Raw genomic sequence first — 17617 nt, forward strand, 5'->3', positions numbered from 1 at the left:
TGGCTATTATGAATTTTTATTTTTTTTTCAATTTTTTTTTATATAAAATTATATTGCGGCACTTGAAAAAAAAATTTCAAATTCTATAAGGTGAAAATGTAGGAGCTTCATTGAGATTGAAATTCAAAATTGAAAATCCATTTAGAAATGTGGGAGATTTGATTTGAATGATAAAAAGTGGAAACTGAGAAAAGGCAAAAAACCCCAGAGATGTCATTTTCGTCCTCCATGACCCTGTACATTTATTTGGGTTGGATATTTCGTGCTCATACACCACCATGTGCATCATATATCCTTTTTAGGCATGTTTAGAATATTCTGTACGACTCATATGGCACCTGGCTGCCCCTACAATGATTGTAGTTATTAGTCGCTCGAAGGCAAGGATGTCTCCCATCCATGCATAGTCATTACAACTTGTAATTTCCACTTGCACCGGTTGTTTAGATATTGCAAGGCAAAAAAGGCAGGTAAAATAGGCTGGATTGTGGCTTGCAAGGTGTGAAATAACAGGCGAGATACTCAATAGATCCTCCTCCCATCGCAGTCACATGGACACTGAAATGGAAGGGGAGAGGGTGTGTTCCCGTGTACGCCATAGTACTAATTTGCCAGCGCCCACCTTTCCTTACCAAAGAAACCACATTCCATGGCTTTTTCCGTGCTTATTAATGTCATTTATGGTACAGAGAGTGGGGTGGGGGGAAGCCCTGGGCTGCAGTGGGCTGTCAGTAGACTCCCAAGTCTAACAGCGAGACTCTCCTCGTCGATTGTTAAGAGCGTGGCAATACGCTCAAATCTGGTCAGGTAGGCGGCGATGTTCTCTCCTTCTTGGTAAGCTGGAAGCTTCGGTCCTCGCACGCCAGCATTGGGACATTGGGTAGGACGTGCTCCCGACTCGAAACTAAGCTTCAACTTGGCAAGTTCAAATTCCCGTTCCTTCTCACGTTCATCCCGTTCTTGTTCCTCACGCTCCCGTTCTTGTTCTTGTTCCTTGGCCCTGTCTTCCTGTTCTTCACGTTCACGTTCACGTTCATGCGCTCTTTCTTCTCGTTGGAAAGCTTGTTGTTGGAGAGCAAACTGAGCAACGGCCTCTCCTGAGAGGCCGAGCTTTACTGCTTGTTCTGTAAGCTCAGCGAAGGTAGACATCTTAGACATAATAATAGAACCAAAACTAACAAACCCAACAACGCAAAGACTTGAAAAAACCTAGAGACAAGGGAATCCCTTAATATGAATGAAACAGTCAGACACCCTTGAGTCAACCATGAAAACACTCAAAAAATAATTCTCACACACACATGAATTTTGTACAAAATAAACCACAAGGGTAGAAAAATTGATGAAGTGCACAAACACACCCAAATAGATCACAAATATCTCACAGGTAGGGGTAGAAAAATTAATCAAGTGCACAATCGCACCCAAAAATGTATTAAATCTCACAGGTAGATAGAAATTACTTAATCACTCGCACCACATACAGCCAAGCAAAATGTATACAAATAGTTACAAGTGAACCCTCACACAAGGACACTCACACAAGGACACTTAGCACAAGGAGTATATGTACAGAAGCACTGACTGGCAAGCACACACTGAGCATAACTGGTTCCTCTGTAGGAGCAATGGCTACTCCACAATTATGTCTAGGCGACGAAATAAGACGACGTCAAAATACTCTGCTGCCCAAACCACAGTAAGGTACAGGCAACCCCCGTTTAACGAAGGTTCACACAACGAAATTTCGCTACAACGAAGGTTTCGTTTTACTACCACTGCTCGTTTAACGAACACCAAATTTGCTTTAATGAAGTTTTATCCAGGTAATTTTTTCCAAATTTGAAAGCCCCACCGTATCATGCAAGCTGACAGGCTTTTGAATACACCAGGAGCTGCTGGTACTAAGGCCTGCCTCAGGAGAAATCCTGAGACACCTGTAGAATAAAGATCAAGATCAAGCGTCTCGTGGACAACACTGGCGCTGCCGATACAAAGGCCTGACTCAGAAGAAATTCTGCGTCACCTGTAGCATCAAGATCAAGATCAAGATCACGCGCACCACTCACTCCCCAGTCAAAACATAACAGCGTCACCAGCAGCTCATCTTCCCTAGTTCAACTTACCACCAAAATGCCCTGCAATGTGGCCTAACATTCCTAAGAAGACCAGGAAGTGTCTTACTCTCGAAGTGAAGCTGTGTATTATTCACAGACAAAAGAGAGGTCAGAAAACTAATAACATTGCTTGCCACCATCTTGACTCCATCTACTGTCTACTATTTTCAAGTCAGCAGACTCTATTAAGAAGGCTGGTGAGACCGCATCTTCCCTGAAAGCTAAAAGAACCACCTGAACTCATGACTCTACAATGGATAAAATGGAAAGCCTTGTGGAAATGTAGTACATAAGTTTTGTATGCGGTACCATGATGCGTACTTTACATTCACCAGGTTGCCGGTTAGTGTATTTCCCGTTTCACTCTCTCTCCCTTCATAAAGTTAAGATCATCAACATTATAAAGTTATGTACATACATTAGTGTACATTATAATGACTTAAATTAAACTACCTAAATGTTTAACTTCATAATTTTTACTTTCATTAAACCTTTTACTGTACTATGATGCACTCTCGCTTTGCTTACTCTCAATGGAAGTTCAAATCAGGGGTTAAACTTGTTATAATCAGTTTGCTTAACGAAGTTTTGCTTAACGAAGTGTTTTTTAGGAACGTAACACCTTCGTTAAGGGGGGTTGCCTGTACTGTGAACCAGCTGAAATCCCCAGATTAGCGGCTGCTCGTTCAAGAGAATGAGGGGTGGTTAAAAGGTACTGGACCTGCACTTAACCAGGTGTAGATTAGAGGACACGTGGGTCTGCACCTAATCTTCCTCAATTCACTGAGGCCGAACGTATAACTACACAGTAATACGCCCGAGAAGGAAAACCATTGCACCACTGAAACACTTCGGCACAAAGAAAAACTGGTGAAACAGTAAGAGTTGGCACAACTTGGCACTAACACATTCAACACCTCAAAGAGTCTGTGCAGTTCAATATCCTGGCAAGGTCACCAAAAATGTAAGTAATAACTTACTAGTTTAGTCTATTTGTTGCGAGGGAGAGGTGCGAAACACCATCACTGGCCTGTCCCCTCTAAACTGGGCCCAGGATGAACTACACTTAACCCGGTGGGGCGGTAATAAACAGCTTCGAATGGTTCCAAGTTTACTAGACTTGCAAAACACATAGATATACACAATATAACAACAAAAGGGACACCTTGCGCACCACCCGGCTCTCACCATGAGTCTCCCTCCAGAGCGAGTGAGGGCCAGAGGAACACTAATCTCACCAACACTGGAGGCAGACTCGTTGACAGCGCCGGGAAGCAGGTAGAGGGTGAAACCAGGGCAGCAGAGGAGAGGCCAGTCCTTGGAAAGTCCAGGGAGTTCTCTGCCGTCTGGGTGTTGGCGAGGCTCGAGGTAGACTCGGTTAGGTGTTCACTGGGGCCTCAAGACGTGGAGTGACCAGAAGAAGCAGGGTTCTCGAGACATACGTGGCAGAGAGAAATGAGCGAAGTGTCGCTCGGGAGTGGCCGAACGATCCAGAACGAGGGGTGATGGTCAGGTGGTGTTCTGCCCTTTACAATGACCCTATCCAAGATGCTGTTCTGCACTAGTCTGTAAGTCCTGTTTGGGTTGGAAGTGTTATATTTATTGTAAACTGTTACATGGCTATGTAATTTTGTTACTATATTGGGGTTTGTTTTCTGGTTGTCTTATTTCTCCACTCTCCCATCTATACTTAGTTGCCATTTGTTGTAGTATGACATCCACATGGCTTCAAAACCTCATGGGCAAAGCGACCTCTAACAAAGGTGTGATTTGCTGATGTAAAATTAACGAAGTACATGAGACTTACTGCAGGTCAGTTGAAATATGCTTCAAATTTTATGAAGCAAATCACCTCTGCTAGAAGGGAGTTTTCACATGCCCACCTCTCCAACCCTACGCTATGCAGCTTCTCGTGGTTTAAGTAATTCCACCAGTATGAAATGTCTCCTTACTTCTCATGTGGATGGTCGTACTCTTTAAAGTCTGGTGGTTCGAAGCAGCAAAGCGTATCTCATGTGAAAGCTCCCTTCTAGCAGAGGTGATTTGCGTCATAAAATTCGAAGCACATTTCAACTGACCTGCGGTAAGTCTAATGTACTTCATTAATTTTTGCTGCCACCACTGCATTGGTCCCTGGCACTAGTGTACTGGTCCCAAATACCAGGTACAGACCATTAACCCTTTTTGCCCTCCTTAGGAAAAGTAAAAACTAATGGGATAAAGGAAAATAAACTTTAATGAAAAGTAACAAAAATATACATTTTCTCTTTCTCTATGTGTTGGCAATGTCATTACAGCAAAAAGGTACACAATGAACACCAGTGACCACTGGTAATGTAATATTCTAAAAAGGCATGTTAATATACACCTAATCCTCTGTTATCGCGCCCTTCCGTTATCACATTTAGGCGTTATCGCGCACTTATGAAAATCTGCAAAATTCAGTTTTAGAGCATCTGGAAAGTCATTATCGTGCACCTGTTGTAGTAGTAGTAACCATATCCCAATCACACATGGATGAATGTTTAGATGGGGGGAGGAGGAGGAGCAAGAGGAAGAGGTGCGGAGGGAGAAAGATGATGATCATGAGGAGGAGGAGGAGGAGTCAGCAGCCAATCATTCCTGTGTATTCATGTCACGTGATTTGAATAAAGGTACATTTTGCTTGGTGTGATTATCGCTTAACGATGATCGTTCATGGCTCAACGATGATCATCAAACAATTATCTAGAGCACTAATTCAATGTTTTTGAATGGGACTGACGCCCCAAATAGCCGCACAGCTAGGGGTGAATATAATCGCAGTTGCAAACAATCATTTGACTTGGAAGGAGTGTGTCATCATGGCTCACAGGTTTTCCGATGAAGAGGATGAGATCCTTGTGGAGGAAGTTGCAAAACATCCCACGTTGTGGCAGCTCACACATCCCAAATACAAGGACCAACGGCTAAATGACAACGTCTGGGCAGAAGTAGCCGATAAAGTTGAAAAACTAGGTGAGTTTAATTCTTTTTCCCCCGTACATTTGGAAAATAACTTCTTCATCTTCCATCTCTTCATCTAGAAGATATTCAATTAACCACTTTCTTTTTCTATTCAGTATGCTGAAAGCCACTTTCTTGCGACACTATACCTTCTTTGAGACACTTTCACCACGTGACTGCTGTCTCGTCGAAAATCACAGAGACACTGACGCTCGAAGCAAATGGTACGCCCACTACAATTGTGGACCTTGGTACGTTTTGCTCGGTGCGATTATCATGATCATCGCTGTACGATGATTGTTCAACGATTATCGCTCCACGATTGTAGTGGGTGTACCATTTTTGCTTCGAGCTTCAGTGTCTGTGCGATTTTCGACGAGACAGCAGTCACGTGGTGAAAGTGTCTCAGAGAAGGTATAGTGTCGCGAGAAAATGGCTTTCAGCAAACTGAGTAGAAAAAGAAGGTGGTTGATTAAATATCTTCTAGCTGAAGAGATGGAAGATTAAGTAGTTATTTTCCAAATGTACAGGGGGAAAAAGGGCTAAGATACATTTGATGTTTGAATTGAGGAATGAAGAGGGAATGTTTCAGAAATTGCTTACAAACCATCTGCATGAAGACTACAACAAGTTTGCCGAGATTTTCTGCCTTTCTGTTGAGCAGTTCGACTTCCTGGTTGAATTGATCAAAGACGACATATCCAAGAAGTCTTTTAACACTCCTTCCAAGTCAAATGATCGTTTGCGACTGCAATTATATTCACCCCCTAGCTGTGCGGCTATTTGGGGCCAACGATGATCGTTCGCGACTGTAGCATCAGTTGGTCGAAGCAAAACAGTCCTATTCAAAAACATTGAATTAGTGCTCTAGACAATCGTTTGATGATCATCGTTGAGCCATGAATGATCATCATTGAGCGATAATAGCAGTACGATGATTGTTCAACGATTATCGCTCCACGATTGTAGTGGGCATACCATTTTGCTTTGAGCGTCAGTGTCTGTGCGATTTTCGACGAGACAGCAGTCATGTGGCAAAAGTGTCTCGAAGGTGTCGCGAGAAAATGTCTTTCAGCAAACTGAGTGGAAAAAGAAGGTGGTTAATTAAATATCTTCTAACTGAAGAGATGGAAGATGAAGAAGTTATTTTCAAAATGTATGGGGAAAAAAGAATCAAACTCACCTGGTCTTCCAACTTTATCGGCAACTTCTGTGCTGACGTTGTTATTTAGCCATTGGTCCTTGTATTTGGAATGTGTGAGCTGTCACTACGAGGGATGTTTTGCAACTTCCTCCACAAGGATCTTATCCTCTGCATCGGAAAACCTGTGAGCCATGATGACACACTCCACTCAGAGTCAAATGATCATTTGCGACCGATTATATTCACCCCCTAGCCGTGCAGTTATTTGGGGCCAACGATGATTGTTCGCGCCTGTAGCGTCAGTTGCTCGGAGCAAAACAGTCCCATTCAAAAACATTGAATTAGTGCTCTAGACAATCGTTTGACGATCATCGTTGAGCCATGAACAATCATCGTTGAGCGATAATTGCACCGAGCAAAACGTACCTTAAGGGAGCTGATTGGTTCCTGTCACTCTGCTCACCACCACCACCACCACCACCACCACCACCACCACCCCTCAGTCTCGCACGTGGTATTCTGTTGTTTAGAGCTGGTTTTCATTAATTTCAGATTGTCAAATGTTAATAAGGTACTCCAGTATTAATTGTAGTAAATTTAGGCTAACAGGAAAATTTTTTTAGGAACATTTTTGGGTTGAGGCACCAATTTATTTATTTCCTATTTATTCTTGTCAAATGTTAAAAAGGTACTCCAGTATTAATCGTAGTAAATTTAGGGTAACAGGAAAATATTTTTTGGAACATTTTTGGGTTGAGGCACCAATTTATTTATTTCCTATTTATTCTTCACTTCCATTATCGCGTTTTCCGGTATTGCGTGTTTTTTTAGGCACCAGTTTTGTGTGATAACGGAGGGTTAGGTGTAATGTGCTTTTCTTTTGATAGAATTGCATTTTTTTCTTTTGCCAACACCATAATATTTGACAACATTTGTTTTGGATGTTATCATGTCTCAATGAGTGACTGAGTCAGGTCACACACTGTCAGATTGAGTATCTTAATCCATCAATCACTTTTTTCAAGTCGTGTGTTTGTGGCTGGGTAGGAAGCAACCTCTCCCACTTGCTCTTTTTTCCTACAGCTGAGAAAAAGTTTATTAACCCCTTCCTCGGCAGAAACGAGTATACTCGTTTTCACTAAATGTTCCGTTTTCAGTCGTCGACAAGTATACTCGTCTAAAACTTGACCTTCAAAAACCAGCCACAGACGTATATACCCGTCGATTCTGAGCCTTTCTAAGCCATTCTACGTGTGAAACGAGTATTCTCGTCAAATCGTACGCCTGGCAGAGGCGACAGGGAGGAGCGGTGGGATTTCAAGGACGCTCTTACTAGACTTGCTCCGGCAACCACTGTCGTCGCATAGGTGTTGTTTTCATTCACATTACCACTTATTTTTTGTATTTTCAAATAATTTACACCCCAAATGTCTAGTTCTGAGGAAGATAGCAAATATGAACCTTCCCTCAGAAGCTTGAATACTTCTGATGACACTGCCAGTTCATCAGACAATGAATATTTCTCGACAAGTGAGGAGGAGGAGGAGGAGGAGGAGGGAGGTGAGGGAAGAGCTTGGAGTTTATAGGAAGACAAGTTAACTCATATATGTCTACAAAGGTATCTTCAAAATAAAAAGTTAACCACAAAAATGGGGGAAAACAGTAATTACAAGCTGTTTTCATAATCAGCATGAAAAATACTATATAGAACCAAAATAAAAAAATTAGTCTGAAAAAGAAACGTTTTTAAGTAAAAAATTGTTGGGGAAAGGGTTAACTCAGTACATAATCTCCTTATAGAACAGAATAATAGAGGTAATTTTTCTTTAATAAAAATGTGTATGCACGGAAAGAAAAAGAGGGGATATGGGAAGGTAAGATGAGAGAGAGAGAGGTGGTGTGTAGAGGGAAATTATCACTGACCTTAGGCTTTACTAGTAGTATGCCTAGTACAAAGTTTGACACCACTGCAGGCTGAGAGATTTCTGAAAAGAACAATGCCTAAAGACTCAAGATAAAATGGTCAGACAATAGCATTGTCTTCCAAATTCATATACATGTACCTCTAATGTACTCAGAGAATGGTAATGCAAATATTTAGCAAAATTTAAAATGAATTAAGTATAGGAAGCAGAAAATGAGAAAGAAATAATATTACTGATTTGGTTTAACTATGGGTACTTGTAATAAGGAAAAATGGTTTTCATTTCAGACTTTACCAGCAGTGACGAAAATGACAATGGATGTGGAGGCAGAAGTTGGGGAAGGGGAATATCAACAACAGCAGAAAGAGGATGAGGATACAGGAGTGAGCTGCAGTCTTGACATGTTCCGGGAGCACCAAGAGGTTCGGCAGATGGTGGACACTATTGGGCAGGTGGAGACTGAGTTCACAGCAGAGAAAGCATTTGAGGACCTAAAGAAGATCCTTGATAACTACCAGGTAGTCAGCATATATTATAGTGATAGTTACATGGGTTGCTTACTTGAGCCAGTTTGCCATTATTGTCTACATATTGACAATCTATGTTATCGTTGTTGTATTAAACTTGAAAGCCTTCAAGAGATGGAGGTGCTTTTACATCAGAGGAACTGTGGTATCTAAGTAAATCAATCTTTTGCTTTGCAGAAAACCCTTAAAACTCAATGGATATGTTTCCAGCAGACTAGTTATATGACCAATCATTATATAATGAACACTGCAGTACATGATTTCAGAAGATATACAGTAATACCTTGAGATACGAACACCTCAGCATACAATTTTTTTGACATACGATGAAAATTTTCACATAATTTACGTCTTGAAATACAGGTAAACTTGATTTACGCGATAGATGCGTTCCAAGAGGCATCGCGTATATCAAAATTTGCGTAAAACAAACATGTAATTCTCATAAGAAACAATAGATAATAGGGGGGATGCGGGATGTGGTCCAAAAAAATTCTTACAAAATACTCTTATTTATTTGGCTAAATTAACATGTTTTTATTATTTACCATTCTAAATACTAAAAGTGTATTTAAAGTAAAGGGAAAACCAAGAAATAATATGAGAAAGCAAAAAATACTAAGAGAAAACAACAAAACAAAGAATATGTAAACAAAACACTCACTGCATTACTGCCTTTACCACTCATAACATAACATACATAACATAAATAATAGGATAACAAAGGGCCACCAGGGCCCATCTAGGTTATCCTGTATCAGTCGCACAGCAACCTCGTCATCAGTACTTAAAGATACACTTACAAGTACACAATACATTATATACTAATTCTAAATATTTGGCCCATTAACAGGGCTAAGTTCTGCAGCGAATTCCTCTACAATTTGTGATCCCCATACATGCAGATCATGTCTTGTTTAACTATATACTTAACCTCTTCAATACGGTGACGCCTATGTAGGCGTCATGAAGCACCAGTAGCATATACGGTGACGCCTACGTAGGCGTCATATTTCTTTTCTGAGCTTTCTTCAGTTCAGTTGTCCCATATAGTGTGTTGGATACCAACTATACATGCCGTATGCTGTCTTTGAAATCCTAGTGCTCCTCCCACCATCCTTGTCTCCACCAATCACTAAAGATAAGCTACATGCGTCCTGCCTTGTGTCTAAAATTCCCCAATGGCATAGACTGTTCCCATCTCTCTCTCTCTCTCTCTCTCTCTCTCTCTCTCTCTCTCTCTCTCTCTCTCTCTCTCTCTCTCTCTCTCTCTCTCTCTCTCCTCTTTCCTCCTCCCTCTTCCTTCCCTCCTCCCCTCTCCTCTCGAAGATAAGTTACATGCGTCCGCCTTGTAACATTCGTGAAAACACACACACACACACACACACACACACACACACACACACACACACACACACACACACACACACACACACACACACACACACACACAGAGGGAGTGAACAGCTACATAAATCTGTTTATGGACGATGCGAAACTGTGCAGAGTCATTAAACAAAAGAGGATTGTGAAATACTACAGGAAGACTTAAACAAGATCTGGAAATGGAGCAAAAATGGGAGATGGAATTCAATGTGGACAAAAGCCATGTCATGGAAATGGGAAAAGTGAAAGACGACCAGTGGGAATCTATAAGATGGGAGATGGAGTAGAACTAGAAAAAGTAAAAAGGAAAAGGACTTGGGAGTGACAATGGAAGAAAATAATCAACCGGTTAGCCATATTGATAGAATTTTCAGAGAGACGATAATTTGCTAAGGAATATTGGAGTAGCATTTCACTATATGGACAAGGAAATGATGAAGAAATTGATAAGTACTAAAATAAGACCTAGATTGGAATATGCAGGAGTTGTGTGGACTCCCATAAAAGAAACACATAAGAAAATTAGAGAGACTACAAAAATGGCTACAAGAATGGTTCCAGAATTTAAAGGGATGGCATATGAGGAGAGACTAAAGGCAATGGATCTACCAACCTTGGAGCAGAGAAGAGAGAGAGGATCTGATACAAGTTTATAAATTGATTAACGGAATGGATGAAGTGGATAATGAGAAACTGATCCTGAGAGAAGAATATGACTTTAGAAGCACAAGATCGCATAGTAAGAAACTAAGGAAGGGACGATGTCTGAGAGATGTTAAAAATTTAGTTTCCAAAAGATGTGTTGAGACTTGGAACAGTTTGAGTGAGGAAGTGGTATCAGCAAAGAGTGTACATAGTTTTAAAGAAAAATTGGATAAGTGTAGATATGGAGACGGGACCACACGAGCATAAAGCCCAGGCCCTGTAAAACTACAACTAGGTAAATACAACTAGGTAAATACACACACACACACACACACACACGGCTCGGTAGCTCAGTGGTTAGAGCGCTGGCTTCACAAGCCAGAGGACTGGGGTTCGATTCCCCGGCCGGGTGGAGATATTTGGGTGTGTCTCCTCACGTGTAGCCCTGTTCACCTAGCAGTGAGTAGGTACGGGATGTAAATCGAGGAGTTGTGACCTTGTTGTCCCGGTGTGTGGTGTGTGCCTGGTCTCTGACCTATCCGAAGATCGGAAATAATGAGCTCTGAGCTCGTTCCGTAGGGTAACGTCTGGTTGTCTCGTCAGAGACTGCAGCAGATCAAACAGTGAATTACACATACACAAATACAAAAACAACAAATTTTCTAATCTCTCTCTCTCTCTCTCTCTCTCTCTCTCTCTCTCTCTCTCTCTCTCTCTCTCTCTCTCTCTCTCTCTCTCTCTCCCTCTTCCTCTCCTTCCTCCTCCTCTCTTCCTCTCGAAGGTAAGCTACATCGTCCCACTTGTGTCTAAAATATTAGCAAATGTCACTCTCTCTCTCTCTCTCTCTCTCTCTCTCTCTCTCTCTCTCTCTCTCTCTCTCTCTCTCTCTCTCTCTCTCTCTCTCTCTCTCTTTTCTGAAGAGAAAGCGTCCACTTTCCTCTTGAAGGCGATATAGTAACTAAAAAATAGCAGCATAATACACAAAGACGACAAGTATGACAAACTTGCACGAGTTTCCCGTGCTCGGGCGCGTGGCACTACCACCTGTATATCATACAGGCGGGCTTTTTTAACATCCGGCGCGAAGGGGTTAACCCTCGGCTATCGTGCCCAATTGGGGACGAAATAGCGCTATAAAAAACGCTATAGCCGAATTGATCTTGGCGGGAAGGCGGTTTTGGCCAATGAGCACTCAGATATCCCATGATGTCATGGCTGGGCACGCGATAGCAGGCATCTGAGGTTGCGATAATGAAATTTTAGCAGCTTTTCATGGGTGTGTGATAGCAATAAAACGCGATAGCAGAAGTCGCGATAGCCGAGGGTTGACTGTAGTAAATTTCTTATAAAAACTATCATGCAGCACTATACATAATTATAAATCTAATAAATTTAAGTGCTTATCTAATCTGTTTTTAAACATTGTCAAACTAGTGCTATTTACAACCCTCTCTGGCAATGCATTCCAGAAGTCTACCACCCTATGACTAAAGAAATATTTTCTTATATCTAACCTGCAGCCTGGCTTTCTAATCTTCCTCTTCCTGCCATGATTTCTAGTCTTACTTCCCTCCTCTAAGGTAAAGAAAGATCTCACATCTATGTAGTTTGTATCTGAGAACATTTTAAATAACTCTATCATAACCCCTCTTATACATCTCCTCTCAAATGAAAACATGTTTAATTCCTTTAATCTATCTCTATACTCCAGGCGCTTTAATGCGGATATCATCCTAGTTGCTCTTCTCTGAACTGCTTCTAACATGTTGATATCCTGCCTATAATGGGGTGACCAGGCCTGTATGCAATACTCTAAATGGGGCCTAACATAGGAATTATATAAGCTACGCACCACTTCCTTACTTTTATAACTAACATTTCTATTTATAAAACCCAGGATCCTATTTGCCCTATTTCTTGCTTCTAAACATTACTTTGAAAATTTCATAGTCCTGTCTATCACTACTCCTAAATCCTTTCCTTCCTCTACTGCCTCTAGCCAACATCCCTCCATCTCATAGCTAAAGTTTGTGTTGTCTTTACCTAAATGCATAGCCTGACACTTTTTAGAATTAAACTCCATCTGCCACCTGTCTGCTCATGCTATCAGCCTGTCCAGGTCTCGTATTCTGTAATTGTCCTTTTCATCCTGTACTGCACATGCTATCTTAGTATAATCTGCAAACTTTGATACATTGCTACTAATTCCTATATCTAAATCGTTAATGTACACCAAGAAAAGAAGAGGTCCTAGCACTGATCCTTGGGGTACCCCACTAACCACTTCCTTCCACTCAGACATTGCCCCATTTAATACTACTCTTTGTTTCCTATCAGAAAGCCATTCACTAATCCAATCAACTAACCCCCTTTTTTTTTTTTTTTTTTTAGTCACTATAGCGCCTGTAGGCACACTAGAAGAGTGTATAAGCGCTGTTTAGCTTCCGCCCATTAGTGGCGCAGGCAATTTTATTTATAGTGGTACCCATATAAGGGCCCATATCACCGCCCAAGCTCATCTTGAGTGTAACCACCTAGAACCTGGGTATCATGGTGATATGTAGGTAACTTTAAACCACTCGACAAATGGCAAAGTGTTTTAAGGCCGTACATGGTGGGATTCGAACCTACGTGTGGACGTCTGCCCGATCCCACGCTCACCACCTTATCTACTATGCCACCCCCTATCCCATGTAGTCTCAATTTGTACACTAACCTCCTATCCGGTACCTTATCAAACACCTTGCTAAAATCTAGATATATAACATCTATGCTATTTCCATCATCTAACAACTCCTTGGTAATATATTCTAAGATATCGAGCAAATTTGTAAGACAGGACCTCCCTGATCTAAAGCCATGTTGGGTATCTCTAATTAATCTATTCTCATTTAAATGCTCCCAAATACTACCCTTAATGATTTTCTCTAGTATCTTACATACTATACTAGTTAAACTGATCGGTCTTTAATTATTCGCATCATCCTTCCTACCTTTTTTAAATATTGGAGTAACATTAGCTAACTTCCAGTCCTGAGGTATCTCAGCAAACCTAAGTGATCTTTCAAAGATTAACTTAAGTGCTTCAGAAATACTGTCTACACCCTCCCTAAGTACTCTGGCATGTAGCTCATCAGGACCACTAGCTTTCCTATCGTCTAGTTCAAGAATAAATTTCCTAATAATTCCCGGTTTTATATCAATATTTTCTAAAGCTCTTAAACTACTCGTCGCACTGTTTGTAACAGGATTTCCTATTCTTTCCTAGTAAATACTGAAGAAAATTGTTCATTCAATAATTCTACTATGTCTTCATTTTGATCCACTACTACACCATCTTTTCTGAGTGGTCCAATCCTATCCTTATTTCTTTTATCACTGACCTTGTAATAACTATATAATTTTTGGGATCTTTACTCCCAGCTCTAGCTAGTTTTATCTCTGCCTGCCTTTTACTTTTTTATAACCTTACTCAAATCATCCCTGACCTGTCTGTACCTAATCAAATCTACATCTTCCCACTTTTCTGCAACTCTCTGTATGCCCTCTTCTTCTCTCTGATCTGGCTACCTATCTCATGAGTCCACCATAATGGCTTCCTGTTTCTCTGCCTTATATCTTTGTAAGGGATACACTGCATCACTATACCCTTTACTACAACCTTAAAATATATCCCACATCTCCTGTGCAGTTTTATTTCCAAAACTATCTTCCCAGTTTACCTCTCCTAATAACTGACGTAACCTACCATAATTGCCTTTCTGATAGTTTGGGACTCTAGTCTTATTCACTATATTATCCCTACTGGAATTAATGATAAATCTAATTATATGATGGTCACTGTTTGCTAAAGTCTCTCCTACCTCAACTTCCTTTAAACAATGCTCAATATTTGTTAGTACTATGTCTAAAACCTTCCTCCCCCTAGTAGGTTTATCTACCATCTGCACTAAATAGTTATCCTGAAAACTTTCCATAAACTTATTTTCACTAGCATCTCCTACCATCCTCTCCCAGTTTACTGACTTAAGATTAAAATCCCCTAAGATAATTGTCTGACTAGTACACCCCTATTTATCTCATCTACCATAAGGTTGTCTACATCTGCTGACTGGTTAGGTGGTCTATAAAAGCTCCTACTCTAATAACCTTACTTTTGTTTACTCTAACATCCAGCCATAAGGACTCTACTCTGTTATCTACCTTAATACCATTAACCTGACTGGAAATGAAGGATTTTTTTACATAAATAACTACTCCTCCACCTATCCTACCAATTCTCTGGTGTAAATACATAATGTATCCATCTACTTCATATTCTTTCCTATTTTCCCTAAACTTTTCCTCATTTACCCATGCCTCTGTGACACATACAACATCTAAGTCCTCCTCAACTATATAACTAGATAACTCGTCCTTCTTGTTCCTAAGACTCCTGGCATTTACATAAAAACATTTAAGTCCTGCTACCTTCCTAGATGCTGTCTCCTTATTTGGAATCCTAATCTTATTCTCTCCTATTTGCACCTGGAAATCTTTCCTAATCTTTTCACTATCTCTGTTTATCCTATCTAATTTATGTCTAACATCTTTCTTCTGGAATGCATTTGCTACCTCACCCCTACACTCCATCCCAACTCCCCTCCAGACATCCACTCAGCACATCCACACCCTTCCTACTCAGATGCACACCATCCCTAGCATACAAATCCCTTAGCCCATAGAACCTATCCCATACATCCACAAAGCTGACACCCACATCCTTACAGATCCCTTTTACCCGATCATTCACACCAATGGCCCTAGACAACCATTCCCTGCTAACATACACACGAGGCAAGATTCCTGACACTACACACCTCCTACCACTCTCCCTTATCTTGCCTAACATTTCCCGAAATCTTGCCACTAACTCCTCCGACCCACCTGCTCTGACATCGTTCTCACCTACATGCAAAACTACTACACCCTCCCTCTCCATCCCCCCAACACTCTTCTGCACCTCCTCACTCACTGCCTTCACACCTGCACCAGGCATACACACGTTCGTCCTCCTATCCCTGTCTTTCCCACAGAAAGTGCTATCTAAGTACCTAACCTGAGAGTCACCCACCACACACACCTGCACACCTCTCCTCTCCTCTCCTCTACCCCCTTCTCTCTCCTTTCACTCACCACAACCACCTCATTCACTCCACTCTCACTCTTCCCCTCCCCCTCCCCCTCCCCCTCCCCTTCCAACAAACCGAACCTATTTTTACACTCAACAGGTTTAGTTCTATCCTCCCTAACTGCCTCACACCACAGTCAGTCACAATCTTCCTCTGAGCTTTACCACTTTATCAAAAATCCACTTATCAAAAATAATCCCACATGCAGAAGAAGATGAAGGATGTTTTTGGGGCCATCTTGGTGAATTATAGGCAGATAGAAGAGATTCCGTCTGTACTCAGTGCTGGCAGACTGCAAATGAGGCAAGAGAAGAGCTGGAGCTAGATCCAAGAAACTTTAACAACGTCAGAGCAACCTCCTGCCGCGAAATGGCATCCATGAATGTTTGGAGGGACGGTAACGAGGTTGCTATCAGATTGGTCTCAGGTTGCTGGGGTGTTACCGTCTTATATATGCATTTATGTTGCCGCAGTATTTCATTAGTAATTCACTATCACTCAGTGCCACAGAGTCGAGGGTATCCTCATGGCATGAGCGTATATGAATACTAAGATATGATATCTATTATAGCAGGCAATAGAGGAGTGGAAACAAATATCGTGATGAAAGCAACACACAAGCTAAAAGGGTCACAAGAAGAAGAAGAAGCGGCTGAGTCGCCGTGAGTCTCCGCCTCGTCTGTGGCCGCTCTCATCTCTGCTTTATTTTTTTGGTATTCCATGTAAGATTTCACTTTATGCATTACAAAACAATCCTTTCTTGGAGGCAAGGCTTGTAAAAAGCTAATAGAAATGTTGTTTTGTGAACATAAATGCATATATAAGACAGTAACACCCCAGCAACCTGATAGCAACCTCGTCACCGTCCCTCCAAGCGTTCATGGATGCCATTTCACGGCAGGAGGTTGCTCTGACGTTAAAGTTTCTTGGATCCAGCTCCTGGCAGCCAATGAGCACTTTTAGGCGAGCTACCAACCTCCACCCGCCAACAGCAACGAATCTTTGTGGATGCTAATTTACTAAGGTTGGTATGTGAGCAGGAGGTTGCTATGGAGGTTGACTGTACCAACATAGACAACAACCTCCTTTTTGGATCCGCCCCTGGAGCTCCCACCTATCGGTCAGCTGCGGAACTCTCTGGTGTGCAGTTAGAAATTGCGTCTTTGTGGATGCTAATTTACTAAGGTTGGTATGTGAGCAGGAGGTTGCTATGGAGGTTGACTGTACCAACATAGACAACAACCTGGTTTTTGGATCCGCCCCTGGAGCTCCCACTTATCGGCCAGCTGTGGAACTCTCTGGTGTGCAGTTAGAAATTGCGTCTGGTGCTTGATTTGAAAATGCGGTTGGGCCAAATCGTGTATAAGTAAACCGATCGTGCAGATTAAATTAATTATAAAATTTTTTCAGTTGCATTATAACAAAAACGCGTAAATCAAACACGCGTAAATCGAGTTACCTGTACGAAGATATTTTTAAGATAACGAATAGCAATCGGTAGGTGGCGCAACGATCGCTCGGCTACCCATGTCCACACGAACATTCAGCCTGCGCTGTGTATCGTTGTTCATCCTTTGTGTATGTATGTGTCTGTGCTCCTTGGCAGTGTGTATTTTTTCTTAAATTTTGTGAACTTAAGACCTCGTGATCATGGGTCCCTAGAGTAAAAGTTTGACAAGAAACACAAAATAGCCAGCATTAACATTCTGATTACACT

At 41.5% G+C, this 17617-nt stretch overlaps 1 protein-coding gene across 1 annotated transcript in view; it reads left to right on the plus strand.

Moving 5' to 3' along the window:
• LOC123499074 (tubulin-specific chaperone D-like) overlaps nt 1-17617 on the plus strand; it is a 563551-nt gene that overhangs the window by 32818 nt on the left and 513116 nt on the right. Inside the window, exon 2 of the mRNA XM_045246676.1 lies at nt 8459-8689. Coding sequence (XP_045102611.1) covers nt 8480-8689 — 210 coding nt within the window. The 5' untranslated portion in view covers nt 8459-8479. The remainder of the gene's footprint in view (nt 1-8458; nt 8690-17617) is intronic.

This window comes from Portunus trituberculatus, chromosome 49, assembly GCF_017591435.1.
Source record: "Portunus trituberculatus isolate SZX2019 chromosome 49, ASM1759143v1, whole genome shotgun sequence".
In the NCBI taxonomy this organism is placed as follows: Eukaryota; Metazoa; Arthropoda; class Malacostraca; order Decapoda; family Portunidae; genus Portunus; species Portunus trituberculatus.